Source organism: Tamandua tetradactyla, chromosome 18 (assembly GCF_023851605.1).
Source record: "Tamandua tetradactyla isolate mTamTet1 chromosome 18, mTamTet1.pri, whole genome shotgun sequence".
Taxonomy (NCBI): domain Eukaryota; kingdom Metazoa; phylum Chordata; class Mammalia; order Pilosa; family Myrmecophagidae; genus Tamandua; species Tamandua tetradactyla.
The window spans coordinates 25805890-25822810 of NC_135344.1; the positions used below are offsets into that span (position 1 = coordinate 25805890).

A 16921-nucleotide genomic window follows, 5' to 3' on the forward strand; every position below is an offset into this window, starting at 1 on the left:
ATCTTCTGATTGAAAGAACAGTAGAAGCGTTTTAACATGTGATCAACAAAAGAAAATATTATGAAGTGAAATCTTTTCTTCATGTACTGACTGGGAGGACTGTTATGTACTTTCTGAAATATGATGTAAACCCTACAGACATCATCAAGTAAAAGAGCATCATAGAGAAGGTTAAGAAGCATTACCTCTTTAAAAGATTCTTCACAAAGGTAGTCCTTTTAAGTCCATCCCTATTGTTAGCCCTTCTACCAAACTCAAATGCGAGCTGTGGCTGCGCAGGTCCTATTAATAAACAGTCAGGTGGAGACTCTCTAAGGAAGGCACCCACTCTTTTTTTTCTTTATATTTATTTTTAATCCATATGTTTTACTCATCTGTCCATAAGGTAGATAAAGAAGCATCAGACACAAGGTTTTCACAATCACACAGTCACAATGCGAAAACTGTATCATTATACAGTCATTTTCAAGAAAAATGGCTACTGGAACACAGCTCTGCATTTTCAAGCAGTTCCCTCCAGCCTCTCCATTACATCTCTACTAACAAGGTGATCTATTTAATGTATAAGAATAACCTCCAGGATAACTTCTCGACTCTGTTTGGAATCTCTCAGCCATTGACACTTTATTTCGTCTCATTTCTTTCTTCCCCTTTTTGGTCAAGAAGGTTTTTTCAGTCCCTTGGTGCTGAGTCTCATCTCATTCTAGGATTTCTGTCCCACGTTGCCAGGAAGGTCCACACCCCTGGGAGTGGTCCAGTGTAGAGAGGGGGAGGGCAGTGGGAGGGCAGTGAGTTGTCATGTTGGCTGAAAGAGAGAGGCCACATCTGAGCAACAAGAGATTCTCTGGGGGGTGACTCTTAAGCCTAATTTTAAGTGGGCTTAGCCTATCCTTTATGGGGTTAAATTTCATATGAACAAACCCCAAGATTGGGGGCTCAGCCTATTGCTTTGATTGTCCCCACTGCTTGTGAGAATATCAAGAATTTTGCACTTGGGGAGTTGAATTTTCCCTCTTTCTCACCATTCCCCCAAGGGGACTTTGCAAATTCTTTTTTGTTCACTGTTCACATCCTCTGGGATTTATCAAGGCATCACTCTGGACAAACCTACAAAATCTCATGCCCTACTCAAGGTTCCATGTACTTAAGGTGTTCAGTTAAGCTGTCCACTTAAGTTATATTAGGAAATGCACTAGTCAAAGTAAACGTTTTGTACCAAATAAACATTTTTTGCTTTAGTCTCACACATAAGTTAAAGTTTTGAAATATTAATTACCATCTGTTTTCAACACCCTGCATTATTGATATTCCTTTGTTCTTCATCATGTGAAATATTTTTAAATTTGTACATTTAGTCACTATCATTAAACACTCTAGGCATTCCTAGATTATACCATCTCAGTCTTTTATCATCTATCTTTACTTCTAGGGGCACCCACTCTTTAGCCCTGACAGTAATTGCAATTTAGGAAAATGCTCCAGAGTGGTGCCAGGATTTCAGAAGGTTTAAGGGAAGCTGGAGATCAAAGGACATTTTATGTAAAAGTTTTCTGTTTTTAAAAATATTGGCAGCTAAATTCGGTCTTAAAAACACATACACACACCATGTGTGCCAAAACGTTAATGGGTCAATGGACTGAATGGAGTTTGTCTTCAGTTTTCCACTTTTAGTTTAAGGTAATTAAATTTGTTTGATTTGTTGAACTTGCCATATTATTAAGTGAACCATATGAAATTAGTCATTTGTTTAAGTCAGTAACAGTCGAATACTGTTAGTTCCGTATGGTTCATCCTTAACGAGTTACTTTTGATCAGAGAGCAGCAAATTTCTTCCCTTTGGCTTTGCATTATTCTGATTCCTATGTTTATCTGTATAATTGAAACACTTTTATTCCTTATTGTATTTGCTAATTAGAGTTTTGCATCATATGTGTGATGTAAACCAGACCATTAATGCGTCCTCAAATAATCAGTTTCAATTTCTGTAAAGAGGAATCAGAACTTAGATATTTTCAAAGCAAAACTAAATTAAATTGTTCAGTTTTTTTTTCTTTGTCTTTTACATGTATCTTATCCATAGCCAATTTTTTTTATCAGCTTGCCTAAACAAAGCCTTTAACTTGGTTTTCACAAGAAAAAAATTTTTTCCTATTCATCTTGCATTTTTTTGCGGGGGGCGTGTGTGGTCTGGGACTCAAACCCGGGTCTCCCACATGGAAGGTGGCGGGCATTCTAACCACTGAACTACCCCGTGTACCCTTCAGCTTGCATTTCTTAGTTTATATATTTAAATTATATAGTTAGAATAAAAATAATTACTATTGTATGACCAGAAGCACAGCTAACCCTTGGTAAGCATAGAGGGGTACATTCTCTAAAGTAGCCTACTAGCTAGCGGCCTTCAGTATACTGTGAGTTTGTTACAGAGTGAATGGAGAGTGGCTGTTTATCTGTGTAGTGAAAGCTACTTCTCATTTTCTTAAATTCTTTTAAAATCTTAAGAGCAAATGGTAACTGAGTCAGTTTTTGTTTACAACCTTGTCATATTATCTGAATTTCTCTTATAGCTTTGAATGGAGAAAGGGAAGGTACCATGTTTTCTAAATCTGCTATGTCAAGCATAGCTTTGAGTATAGAGTATGTACTTAATAATATTTTGATACATAGACAATAAGATTTATTTATATACTTAAATTCATCTGTAGAATATTATTTTAAGATGTTGGAGGGATATTAGATTATCTGAACACTACCTTCCTACCCCCCTCCCACCCTCCCATGCAGTATATCTATACTTACAGCATTTTGTGTTAGTGTGGTACATTTGTTATAGTTGGTGAGAGAATATTATAATGGTACTATTAATTATAGTCCATAGTTTACATTAATGTTCACTGTTTGTGTTGTACAGGCCAATGTATTTGTGTGTGTATTTTATTCTAGCAACCTATGTATCACCTAAAATTTCTATTTACTGAAGTAAAATTAGATGAACATTTAGATAGAAAATTCAGTGCTGTCAATTACATTCACGATGTCATGTTATCATCACCACTCTGCATTACCAAAACTGTTCCATCACCCCAAACAGAAACTTTGTACTAATTAAGCATTAACTTCTCATTCCCAAGTCCTGCCTCATTCCCTGGCAGCCTGTATTCTAGATTTTTACTTTATAAATTTTCTTATTCTGATTATTTCATATCAGTGAGATCATACAATATTTGTCCTTTTGTATTTGGTTTATTTCACTCAACATAATGTCTTCAGGGTTCATTCGTTCTGTTGCATTTATCAGCACTTCAATAATATTCCATTGTAATTCTGTACCACATTTTGTTTATATATTCATCAGTTGATGGACATTTGAGTTACATCTGTCCTTTGGCAATTGTGAATAATGCCACTATGAACATCAGTGTGCAAATATCTGAGTCTCTGCTTTCAAATCTTTTGGGTATATAACTAGAAGTGAATTGCTTGGTCATCTGGAAATTCTAAGTTTAACTTTCTGAAAACCTGCCAAACTGTCTTCCACAGCAGCCGCACCATTTTACATTTCTTCCCATTAACAATGAATGAGTGTTCCTGTTTCTTCACATCCTCTCCAACATGTTTTTCATTTTTTTAATAGTAGTCATTCTGTGGATCTAAAATGGTATCTCATTCTGCTTTTAATTTGAATTTCTCTGACGGGTAATGATGCTGAGCATCTTTTCATGTGTTTATTGGCAATTTATGGATCTTTGGAGGCCTGTGCATTCAAGCCTTTTGCCCATTTTTTTAGTTGGGTTGTTTGCCTTTTTGTTGTTGAATTACAGGTTTTCTTGATACATTCTGGAAGTTAAGCCCTTATCAGATATTTTCAAACCCTTATCGGGTATTTTTTCCCATTTTGTGGGTTCTTTTTACTTGTCTGATGATGTCCTTGGATGCACAAGTTTTTGTTTGTTTGTTTGTTTTTTGCTTACAGAGAGTCAGTTTTCCCATTTGTTGATGAGACTATTCTTTCCCCATTGAGTGGACTTGGTACCCTTGTCAAAAATAATTTGACCATAGATATGAGGGTCTATTTCTGATTTGATTCCATTCGTCTATAAGTCTGTCCTTGTGCCAGTACCATGTTTTTTTTGCTTTTCTTTACATTTTTTTATTGTGAAATATACACACAAAAAAAGAGGAAGCAATAATTTTCACATTATATTCCAACAAGCAGCTACAGAACAGATTTCATAGTTTGGTATGGGTTACCATTCCAGTTTAAGATTTTTCCTTCTAGCTACTCCACAACACTGGAGGCTAAAAGCAATATCAATATAGTGATTCAGTCATACTCATTTGTTAAATACTATCTTCTCTGTTATAATTCCTACTTCTTTGATCCTTGTCCCACTCTATAAAGATCTTTGTACTGTGTTCTTTCTTTTTCACGTTGAAAAGGGGTGTCAATAATATAGGCTAGGGGGAATGAAGCTGCATCTGAGCTATAGTTTTGTGTTTTTTTTGTTTGTGTCTTTTGTTTTTTTTTCTTTTTCCTTTTTTTATATATATATATTTTTTAGTATTATTATTTCTATTTTTTTCTCTATATTAACATTCTATATCTTTTTCTGTTGTTTTGCTAGTTCTTTTCCTAAATCGATGCAAATGTACTAAGAAAGGATGATCATACATCTATGTGATGCTATTAAGAATTACTGATTGCATATGTAGAATGGAATGATTTCTAAATGTTGTGTTGTTAATTTCTTTTTTTTTATTTAATTAATAATAAAAAAATAATAATATAGGCTAGGGGGATGAAATTAGTTAATATTCTTGAAGAGGCTGGCCCCTCTGGGCTTCAGGGCTTATCTAACCTAGGAACCCTCTGGAGGTAATGGATTTCAGGAAAGTAAATTCAGTACATGAAACTTTTATAGAGTCTCAGAGAAAATAGGCATGATGTTGGTTGGTGTTTAGCAGGCCACGGCGATTAGCAGTATCTAGTGAAACATGCATAATAAGAGTAGCCTCCTGAATAGCCTCTCGACTCTTTGAACTCTCTTAACTGCTGATATCTTGTTTCGTTACCTTTTCCCCTCAGTCAGGAGGGCATTCTTGATCCCATGGTTTCAGGGCCAGTCTTATCCTTGGGAATCAGTGCCATCCTTTTTTTTTTTTAATGCAATTTTATTGAGATAGATTCACACAGCATACAATCCATCCAAAATATACACTTGATGGCTTATAGTATCATCACATGGTTGTTTATACATCACCAAGTACCATGCTCTTTTGACCACTGTATATTTGTAGTAAGTTTCAGAAAGGAAGTATGAGTCTGGATTTGCCATTTCGTTTGCGGCATATGCCGAAGGCCCATGACAGAGAGTCATTTATCTAAGTTATACTTTGCCTTCTTGAAAAGTTTTAAGGTAGCATTAAAGGTTACATAAAATAAGAAAGGCTTTAACCTGCTTTTGGGGAATGAGTCATATACTTCCATTCTCTACTAAGGTGTATGTGCAGAAGCTTTCAAGATTATATCATATGTTCTCACATACTACCCTGGGCCCACCAAAGGAATAGCCAAGTATGTGTGCTGATATTGAGAAGAGCATGTAAGGTCAAAGAACATGATCATTCTTAGCCAAAAATAGATGCTTAATGAGGGATGTTCCATAGTAGTATTAATAACTAATATAATACTTTGAGAATTAATAAATAGTAACAGGTTTGGTTAATTAGCTAAACAGTATTTGTTAAGAGCATATTACTACAGGCCTCCTAGGATTCTAGAATTACTAATGTTATATATATTTATTTATTTGTGGTATATTTATTTCTAACAACCCTGAGAAATAATAGTATATCAAAATTATCCAAATATCCATGGTCATAAACTGTTTTTTATGTTTACATACTAGTACTCCTAACTCTGTTGTGTTGCATTCCAAATTGGTGTTGTTGAACAAGGGAATGAACTACTTCGTGAAGTAGAATATTCTTCAAGTCACTTGTTATTACAAAAATTTATAAATCTAAAACGAATATGTTGTATATTAAGGTTATAGTATTTACATTTGCTTATGTAATTAAACCTAGGTCCTAGGTCTTCTCTCCAGCCAAAATTGTGTTTTATGTAAGTACGTATGCTTCTACCTTGTTAAGATTTTGCTGGCAGGAAGATTTCAGGAAGGCAGTATCCAGGCCTGTTGATATGTATCATCACATTATATGTAGGGTTCCATTTACAAAGGGCACAATTTGAGTGATGCACTCAAAACTGTATAATAATGTGCTCTGATTAGAACGAAGACAGCTGGGGTTTAGATATATGAGTACAGAATCATACTGTAGTCAGTTTGCCTAGTGTTCTAGTTTGCTAGCTACTGGAATGCAATACACCAAAAATGGAATGGCTTTTTTAAAAAGGGGGAATTTAATAAATTGCTAGTTTACAGTTCTAAGGCCAAAGAAATGTCCCAATTAAAGCAAGTCTATAAAAATGTCCAAATTAAGGCACCAACAGGAGGTTATCTTCATTCAAGAAAGGCCAGTGAAGTTCAGATTTATTCTCTCAGCTGAAAGGGTGCGTGGTGAAGTCACTCAGCTTTCTCTCCCAGATTCTTGCTTCCTGGAGCTCCCACAGGGGCATTATTCTTTAACTCCAAAGGTTGCTGGCTCGTAGACTCTGTGGTTCTCTCATCATCGTGGCTGTGCTCGGCTCTGCTGTGACTCGTGGTTCTAAAAAAGGGACTGTCTTCAAAATGTTTCCTCTTTTAAAGGATTAATAGGTGGAGTCACAACTCCATGATCAAAAGTTACCACTCCATAGAAGCTCTCTGATTAAAAGTTAACGCTCACATTTGGATGGGTCACATCTCCATGGGAACAATGAAAATGCTCCCAGCCAGCAATATTCGATGAGAATTAAAGGACATGGCTTTTCTGGGGTCCACCACAGATTCAAACCAGCACACCTAGGAAAATACCTATTAGGCTGTTTTCTTCGGATATACCAATAATTTTTATAATTTGCCTGTAATAGTGTGTCACAAAAATGTTGGAGGGCTAATCTCTCTACATGACCTTTGCATGGCCTCCATATGTCAGGGGTCTTGAATAGATGCTTGATAATTAAACCATGCTAGAAAATGTTAAGCTGTGTGCTAAAATACATCATTCGAATTTTAATTTGGGTTGTTTTGGTAAGATTTGTTGGATGCAAGTTGTTTGCCAGTTTAGGGATTATAAGAGCTTAAGTTCTTATTAATTTTAGTTAATTTACTCCATGAAATTTTTTTGTATATAAATAATGGATATTCCTCAAATGTCAATCTAGTGGATACTCCTCAAATGTCAACTTACTGATTTTTGTTTTTACATTGGTTTTGTTAGATGAAATAGATTTTTTCTGTCTCTGTTAATTTTATGTTCTCATTCTTGTGTATTCAGGGTGTTCAAGAACACTTAAAAATGAAACTATTATTTTCTCCACAGCTGCTTATTACTGTGGCATTCAATCAACCTGTTAAGCTTTATTCCATGAAATTTCAAGGGCCAGATAATGGTGAGTTTTTTTTTAAAACTAACTTCCTACTTTATAGATTTGTTAGCACATATTTAAAACATATTTAAAACTGTTAAATTTAAAAAAAATATTTTACCCAAATATTTATTTGGGTAAAAGAGTGAAATTATGCGATCTTAAATTGTTTAGGGAACAAGACAAGGATATAAATGAATATAATGTAAGAGTATTAGGAAGTGAAAATAGAAAGAGAACATTTCTAAAATGTTTTACTTTCTAATTTGATTATGTTTTCTCTTAATCTGTAAACTAATGAACCCTTTCTTACACCTATCATTCTAAATGTTTAGGTCTAAAAAGCCATTTTATAGGAGTAGAACTGGAGGAGATTTATTCCAGTCATTCCAATTGCAGATGATAAACTGAAGCTACAGACTTTCCTACTTAGGCTCTGTTTATGGTTTCATCTTTATATCTGCGCATGCTTTCGTGTTGTAAACAATTGTACAGACTTGAAATCTCTCTTTCTGTAAAATAATTATACTTATCTACCCACCCACATCTTTTATGTTCAGTTTCTGTTGAGTGTTTTAGGGGGCAGCAGGATGTGGCTAAGTTTTTTTTGTTTTTTTTTGTTTGTTTTAACGTTAAAATTTTTTTTTAAATATAACAACACAAACATTTAACATATGATCATTCTGTGCTACATATATAATCAGTAATTCACAGTATCATCACACAGGTGCATTTCATCATCATGATCATTTCTTAGAACAATTTGCATCAATTCAGAAAAAGAAATAAAAAGAAAACAGAAAAAAATTCATACGTACCATACCCCTTACCCCTCCCTTTCATTGATCACTAGCATTTCAATCTACTAAGTTTGTTTTAACATCGTTCCCCTATTATTTATTTATTTATTTTTAATCCATATATTTTACTCATCTGTCCATACTGTACATAAAAGGAGCATCAGACACAAGGTTTTCACAATCCCACAGTCACAATGCGAAAGCTATATCATCATGCAGTCATCTTCAAGAAACATGGCTACTGGAGCACATCTCTACATTTTCAGATAGTTCCCTCCAGCTTCTCCATTACACCTTAACTAAACAGGTGATATCTATTTAATGTGTAAGAATAACCTCCAGGATAACCTCTCAACTCTGTTTGGAATCTCTCAGCCATTGACACTTTATTTTGTCTCATTTCTCTCTTCCTCCTTTTGGTCAAGAAGGTTTTCTCAATTCCTTGATGCTGAGTCCCAGCTCATTCTAGGATTTCTGTCCCACGTTACTAGGAAGGTCCACGCCCCTGGAAGTCATGTCTCACATAGAGAGGGGAAGGGTGATGAGTTTGCTTGTCGTGTTGGCTGGAAGAGAGAGGCCACATCTGAGCAACAAAAGTTCTCTTGGGGGTGATTCTTAGGCCTACTTTTAAGTAGGCTTAACCCTGTGGCTAGGTTTTTGCTTTGTTTTATTTTTTTAGTTGTTGGGAAGAAATAACAAGGAACCTGTGTGTCAGGTGGCATTACCCTCTCATTTTCATATACTAATATTTTTTCATTAAGAAAATTGTACCTTTACTTTGAAAATATAAAGTAATAATAAAAGTAAATGCTGTAGAAATAAGTATTTAATTAGTTTGAATATCTCAATATTCCTTAATCAGCCACAGACTACTATAGGTCTTAAATTGTACTCCAAAGTTAAAGGGGCTAAGACATTCTATAGACATTCTATAAAGGTGGCTTTACAACTGAGCCCACCCTGAAATGAAAGTTGGTTATTTGTATAATTAATTCCCCTTTGGCTAAATGCTGTCATTGGTAGTTCTCTCCTCCTAAATAACAAAATGTAGCAATTGTTGGCAACTGTAAAACCTAGCTCAAATGTTTATGTCTTACGAAACTATTGTTAACCTCTTTATACTGGCAAAATCTTTCACTACCTTCCTTATACTTCCTTTTAAGTAGATTATATTTATTTTGTTATATTATTGGCAGTTGAGGGTATAGACTGTGTGTGTATGTGTGTGTGTCTTTTTTTTTTTTCATGGACAGACGCCAGGAATTGAACACAGGTCTGTAGTGTGGCAGGCAAGAATTCTGCCACTGAACCACCATCAAACCACCCTATGTGTGCCATTTAATCTAGTATTCCTTGTATTCAGCTGGTGCTAGCTAGGACCATTTAGTGCCTGTAAATGTCTATTGAAAGAAAATGAATGTCTGTCAAAACACTCAGATTTGTTTAAAAATCCTAAATGTGAAGGTTTATGAAAGTATTTATATGTAGGTATATAATATATATCCTTGTATTTGCATGTGTGTATAATGCAAATATAATGATAAAGGAAAGTAAGCATGATATGTGATATTTGAGCATTCCATTTTATTTTACCATTTTGTAGGTCAGGGTCCTAAATATGTAAAAATTTTTATCAATCTGCCCCGATCTATGGATTTTGAAGAGGCAGAAAGAAGTGAACCAACTCAAGCTCTGGAACTAACAGAGGATGATATTAAAGAAGATGGTATTGTCCCGCTTCGTTATGTTAAGTTTCAGAATGTTAACAGTGTAACTGTAAGTAGTATTAATATTTCATTCAGCAATATTTAATGGGTTTGGAAGTGAGAATTAATGCTATCTTTAGTGTCCTCCATGATTCTAAATGATCCTTTAAAGTAGTTATTTGTCCACTCATTTTGAAATGTGTAAATATGTATAACGGACCAATTAAATTTCCTTCCCTTTAACTTATATGTGTACCCTAAAGGAGAAGGGCAGGCTGATTTTAAAAAGTTTGTGAACTTGTCAGTTAGAATTTTATTCTAGAACGCTTACACTTAAACTGAAGATATTTGTGATTTATCCTTTGTTCCTAGTGATGAGTGATGATCCATTTGTGAAATCTTACTTTTCTAGAATATAGAGTTCATAGTGAGCTTAGTGAAAATTATATTTTAAAAAGATAATTTTATATAATGGCCAATATGTAATATTGAGTATGGCTGAAGTGATGCTTTTTAAAAAAAATTTTTTTTCTTAATAAAACCAATCAACATACAACCCAAACATTCTTAATGTATGAACATTCCATACTTCGTGTACAGTCAGTGGCTCACAATATCATCACATAGTTATATATTCATTACTGTGATCTTTTCTCAGAACGAAATGATGTACTTCATATAAGATATTTTAATGTTATAGAAATGCCAGTTTATAAAAACTAGCTGGCTTTTAGCAGTTATTAATTGCTTTTAATACTGAATCCTACCACTACCACCATACAATCTGTTTGAGGAAGGATTAGGGAAGTTAGAGTACAATATCAGAATACCTAGAAATAGCATAGAATCACTGAGAACAAATCATATGAAATGAATGTGATTTCTTTGTTTTAAATGGAATAGTTATATTTTCATAAATTAGAAGATGGCTATAGTATGTGTTCATTTTTAAGGAGTTTTAAGTGGAGTTTCACAGAATACTCTTAGTAATAAGATGAAGAATTATAATCAAATTTCAGTATTTGAAATATACTACCTAAATGTAGTTGAAGAAATAGTTATGTTAAACTAAAATCCTGATTATCAAACATTTTCCTGGCTTTATTATTTATGTAGGTTAAAATTATAGTCTATTTAAAACTAAAAGACTGAAGACTAAAAGACTGGGTGTTAGTAGATAGCCAACATTGCAATCACATTCAGGTAGATACAGTAATATCTAAAACACATATTAAAAAGTTTGTACCTGGCATGCATACAAAATATATGTATACACATATGAATTAACTTCACCAGAACAAAAATTAATTAAGTCAAAGTCACACTGAAACAAAATGTGCAAAGGACTAATATTTGGTATCTTTATACTCCAGGATGATCTTTTCCGTATAACATGCTACCTATTAAATTTCTTGACTACAACTGTTAAATGTTTAGAAAATGAAGTTTTAAAATCCCTACCTCAGAAGTGCCGTGTAAGAGAATTAAATTAGTTCATTTAAAAATGCTCCCAGTGATCCATGAAGTGTCTCCACATTTAATAAATTACTTATAGATCAATGCAATGCATTCTGCCAAAGAAACACATTGAGATATATTAGATCTGATTCTATCTGGCTTATTGTCAATGACTAAATAAATAAATAAATAAATAAATCTCTTTTTTTCTCATGATAAATTGATAATTCCAGGACGTGATTGTTTTGTGCATCTACTGTGTCACTAAAGACTAAATGAGAGATTTGCTTCTGTCCAGTAGTTGAATCTATACACAGAACGAGTCATGATTACTATGAAGTACTAAATACATTGTAAATACTTCGTATTACTTCCTTCGTACAGAGAAATGATTCTAGGCTAATCAATATGCAATTTTAAGTATTTGAGCATAGTTTCTTAATAAACTGCCATCCAAAATGTATCTGCTCTGTGCTATTTTCTAGGGAAGCAAATGGATTCCTCCTGAATCTTCCAGATTTTATGTATTTCCTGTTGGGCTATAGACAATAATGATCATGCAGTTAATTAAGGTTAGGCATGCAGTAGCGCAAACTTCACTATTCTATAGTAGAAGCAAATATCCCATTGCATTTTTTATTTTTTACAACAAATTTATAATTTTATATTCCATAAAGAATTATTTCACAAAATGAATTAAAATGACAAATATGATAAGTGCAAAATGTGAGAAGTACCTAAAAGGAATGGCATAAGTAGGGGGACTGACCAATAAGCTCTATGGGGCTAGCATATGTCAAGAAGCCTTTGAATTGAGATCTAAGGAATTAGCAGAAATTAACTGGTCAAAAGCGCAATGTGGCCAGGGACACACCTCCAGGTCAAAGTTATAGGATGTGTTTAGGCTCTTGCCTCCGGACTGTAACTGTTTTCCGCAAGGAAAGTTTCAGGTAAGATGTCCTCCTTGTGTAGAGGTCTTTCCTGACTGCCCCATCAAAAATAAAAACCATTCCCATGGCCCATCCATCTGTACCCTTTACCATGCTAAATTTTTCATCATAAAAGAGATTTCATCTGCCATACTATATATTTTTGTCTATGTGTTTATTGCCTATTTCTTCCCACTAGAATATAAACTTCCTGAGAGCAGAGACTCTTGCACCCCTCAATCCATTGTCTAGAATATGGTATGTTCAATAAATAGTTGTTTAATGCTCAGATACATAAAATAACATTTTGGAATGCTGCCAGTATGCCAGTTATCTTGCTATTTTTTTCTTTATATCTTTTCCCATTTTACGCCCTCAACAAAATTATGTTTGCATCATCCCTATTTTATCAGTGGAAAATTGAGGCTTGAATAGTTCAATAACTCATCCAAGGTCAAAGAATCAGTAAAAATGAACAGCAGGATTTGAGCCTACTTCTATGAACTCAAAAATCCATGCTCTTAAAAACTGTACAGTCCTGTATTCTAGTGTTATGCTTTGTTAACAGAAACATATTGCAAGTAGAAATAATTTAGGAAAAATAGAAAATTGAATTGTAGGATGACGATTTCTTCCCAATGAGCCTCTCATCATCTCAAATAATGGAAATACAGATTTGAGCATTTACCAGTTTTGGGAGAGTTCCTTGCTAAGTGGCTTTAAGTTAGCATTTGTAAGCTAGACAATGACTCATTTGTTCTAAGTGGGTGGAAGATTAAACCAAATAGATTCCTTTTCATAGGGAAACCAAGTTTTGAGCAGGTTTCATATGCCTGGAAGATAGAGAGATAGATAGATGATAGATGATAGATAGATAGATAGATAGATAGATAGATAGATAGATAGATATAGATAATAGATATAGACAGACAGATATTTTGATAAAGGGAATCTACTCTTCAACTGCTTTAACAATTTGATTCAGTAAAAGAAACAAGAACTTGCCTCCCTCCCCCTCTACAGCCAGGTAGGCATTTTATTAAAAGATCTTTTCAAAATGATCTGCAAATCAATGCAACATTTTTGTTTTGCTTTGTCTTGTTTTTTAGGGGGGGCTGTCATTGTTGGCACAATTTTGCAGGTCTCTCTTAAGCAAGCTAAATTTTCACACCCACATTTTAACAGTTTCTGCTGGTTCCTTTCTGGATTTCATATGTGTAAACGTGCCAGTACACCACTTTCAGCATAAGATCCAGACCTAGACAATCTTCACAACATGGAAAGGCTTTCCATGAGCTCTCCATGAGCCTAATACTGAGGCAGACTTAATAGAAGAAATTACCGCCCCTACCCCTGCCCCCGCCCCCACCCAAGCATGGGAAGTATGACGCCATGCAACCTCCAGGCCGCTGGTGTGTTTGGCATCGTCTAAACTATAGATTCTCTGAGTGATATGTACATAGATTTGATTATTTTCTTGAGTCAACTCATTTTCTGAGCTTCATATCCTCCAGAGTAAAGTTTATTTTTTATACATGTTCTTTCATCACATTTTAAATCTTCAATATATGGGAAGTTGTTTTATTTTTCCTACAGAATTACTTTTCTCCCCTCTATGGCAAAATTGTAGGTATAACAAAATGCTATTCATAATTGACAATGATAAACCAATAAAAAAATTTACAAACATTTGTGAAATTAGCAGAGTCTTCTCCATTCTTTGAGTGATCGTTTTAAATTAATATTGTATTATTGTTAAAAACGTAGGAAGAGAAAATGCAGCAGTGAGAATGGCTCTGAGCAGGGGACAGGGGACACAATTTTTTTCTGAGAAATTACATTTAAATCCAGTCCCACCTGTATCCTCTCTAAAATGTCCTCTCCATTGGGACCTCCCTTTATATAAGGAATATTATTTAAATAATATATTAAATGACTTCCTGTTTAATCATACAAACATGTCTCTTAAAAAGAGAAAACTTTGTTGCAACCAGCCCAAATACCCGTAGCCAGAAAGTTTTCATTTAGGAGAAAGAAACGAAATAAATATTTATGGCATTTCAACATTTTGAAGTCTGTTAAAAGTTTGGGTTTTTTTTTTTGTTTTTGATTTTGTTTGTTTGTAAGCATCATCAATGTCCTTGCAGAAAGGAACTTGTGTTAGGCACAGCATGAAGAACCCGATGATAGAAGTAGGACAGGGTTTTCCTCAAAGGAGTACAATCGTATGGGCAGCCTGCAATTCATAGTTGCCAGGATGGGACGCTCTAATAGGGACTTTCTAAATGCTAGACCTGAAGCGCATTTAGATTCAAGTATAGATGAAGCTGTGGACATGGCCCTAAAGAGAATTACTAATATTTTTTTCTTTTATATCATGTTATATTGGCAATAACCACTTCTTTAAGTTATGTTGGCAATATTAGACTTTAAGCCTAACCAAATTTCTAATTCCCCACATTTTACAGCATTTTAAAAAATTTCATTATGAGTCATTAAGAGCAATTTATTTCATTTCTGCTAATTGGCAAAGTGTACTATTTAAAAATTAAAAATAATTATTATTTCCTTGACATTTTCCTTTAAAAGTCAGAAAGAACACAGTTTTGAGAGTCAGAACTCAAACATCTACCTCCAAATGAAAAAAAAGAAAAAGTTAGTCAAGTTGTTTTCCAGTGTCTGTTAAAAATAATTCAGTAATGTAAAGTTATTTCAAAAGAGATAGTTAAGTATAAAAATATGTACGAAAAGCAAACATAAACACAGAATAACTAATAGAAAAAAGATAATATATGATCTAAGCAAAACCCCATATGCAGAGTGAGATATGGATAAACGCTCAGGAGGATCAAATCATTATATATTTTAGATACTAAAACATATATATAATGATATGTAATAAACTATCAGATTATATGCCAAAATATTATTCTTCACGTAATATTAGTGACTGAGTTTCCAAAACAGTCTATTAACTGCTGAGTTTTCAGTCTAATAATTCCTCCCCCGTACTCTCCTGTGTCCCCCACCTGCACAGTTTCTTCTCCCAATCAAGTTGGTATCTCAGGCATTTAATATCTCCAGGAAGTGCTGTTTCAGCAGAACCAGAGAACAATATTGGTATGATGTATCACAATGTAAGAGTCAGTGAAAATTAAGATTCCCTGGACTAGGAGAGGGAGAGGAAAATTAAAGTTGGAAAGAAAGCTTTGATAAAAGACCACTCAGAGGAGACTTTTGGCTTATATATTAGGTAGCATTTTGGGACAAGGTGAAAATGACCGAAAAAGAAAACTGAGTTTTGTAGATCTGAAATCACAGGAACTGTGCAATTCTTCCTAAGTGAGATGTAATTCTTATTGCTATTCCTTACCCAGACTTGAATGGTAGGAACAGAGTAAAAAATGACTAGGACAGACAGTAACACCGAGATGGTCTTTTATAATTTGCCTGATTACTGTTGCTTGGAAAGCAGCCAAATATTCCCTGTGTGTTCAAGAAGGGAGCAGAAGTAGCTGGGAGGGTCAGCTGGACCATGCTTACGATCAAACAAAAGAGAACATAATTTCTGTATGAACTGGTACACAACATTTAACCTATCTAAAGGCAAGAGACGTCATGACACATCTGAAAGTCTAAATGCCTTGCCATGTTTCGAGTTGCGGGGGTGGGAACAAAGGGAAAGCAAACAAACAAAAATTCTTCAGACAATTGTGTCCCAAAAGCCAAGAGAAGAGTTTCATGAAAAAAGGGAGTGTACAAAGTCAGGACAGCTAAGTATTGAAAAAAACGTCCTATAGATTAGCCACCCAGAGGTTATTGATAAACAAAATGACAGAAAGAACAGAAGACCGTGAGTGCAGAGACCAAATTGAGATTCAGAAAGAGCAGACATGGTATTTCAAGTGAAAATAGCAAACAATGAGCCTCAGATGGCTCCATAAATATCAGCTTTGAGGAGAGAGAAAGAAAAGAGTAATTGAAGGGGATTTTGTAGTTGGAAGGAAATGTTGCTAAAAGCAAAAGCGACATATATGTAGCAAGTATCTAAGGAAAGAAGCAAGGAGCAGGAGTGTTTGAAGGCACCGGTGAGAGATGGAAGAGTTGATGAAGCAAGTTAGAAGTGGGTGTTATTTTAGGCCACAACAGAAAGGTTGAGCTTTTGTCAGAAAAGATGACCCGGGAAATTTTACATATTAAATTTTCCCTGGGTGCTCAGCACATTTAAGTATCAGCATAAATAAGCTAAGAGAATGTAAAGAGGTATGAAAGCACATTTATATGGAAGCCTCTTTTTAATCACTTTTATATAGTTCACTCTTTTTAGTCACATTTTGATTCAGTATGGACTATTTTCCACTTTTTTAAAATAGCTTTACCCTTCTAAATATTTTGAATTTCCATTCCCTTTCTGCTTCTCTTTTTCATTTGTCTGGTCTGAGATCCCCCATACCTTCTGCTAACACTGATGCAGTACATGGTCTGGAAAATGTCACA

At 34.4% G+C, this 16921-nt stretch overlaps 1 protein-coding gene across 1 annotated transcript in view; it reads left to right on the top strand.

The window, feature by feature from the left end:
- TXNL1 (thioredoxin like 1) overlaps nucleotides 1–16921 on the top strand; it is a 55799-nt gene that overhangs the window by 30961 nt on the left and 7917 nt on the right. Inside the window, exons 5-6 of the mRNA XM_077135382.1 lie at nucleotides 7486–7555; nucleotides 9935–10107. Of these exons, the coding sequence (XP_076991497.1) occupies nucleotides 7486–7555; nucleotides 9935–10107 (243 nt within the window). The remainder of the gene's footprint in view (nucleotides 1–7485; nucleotides 7556–9934; nucleotides 10108–16921) is intronic.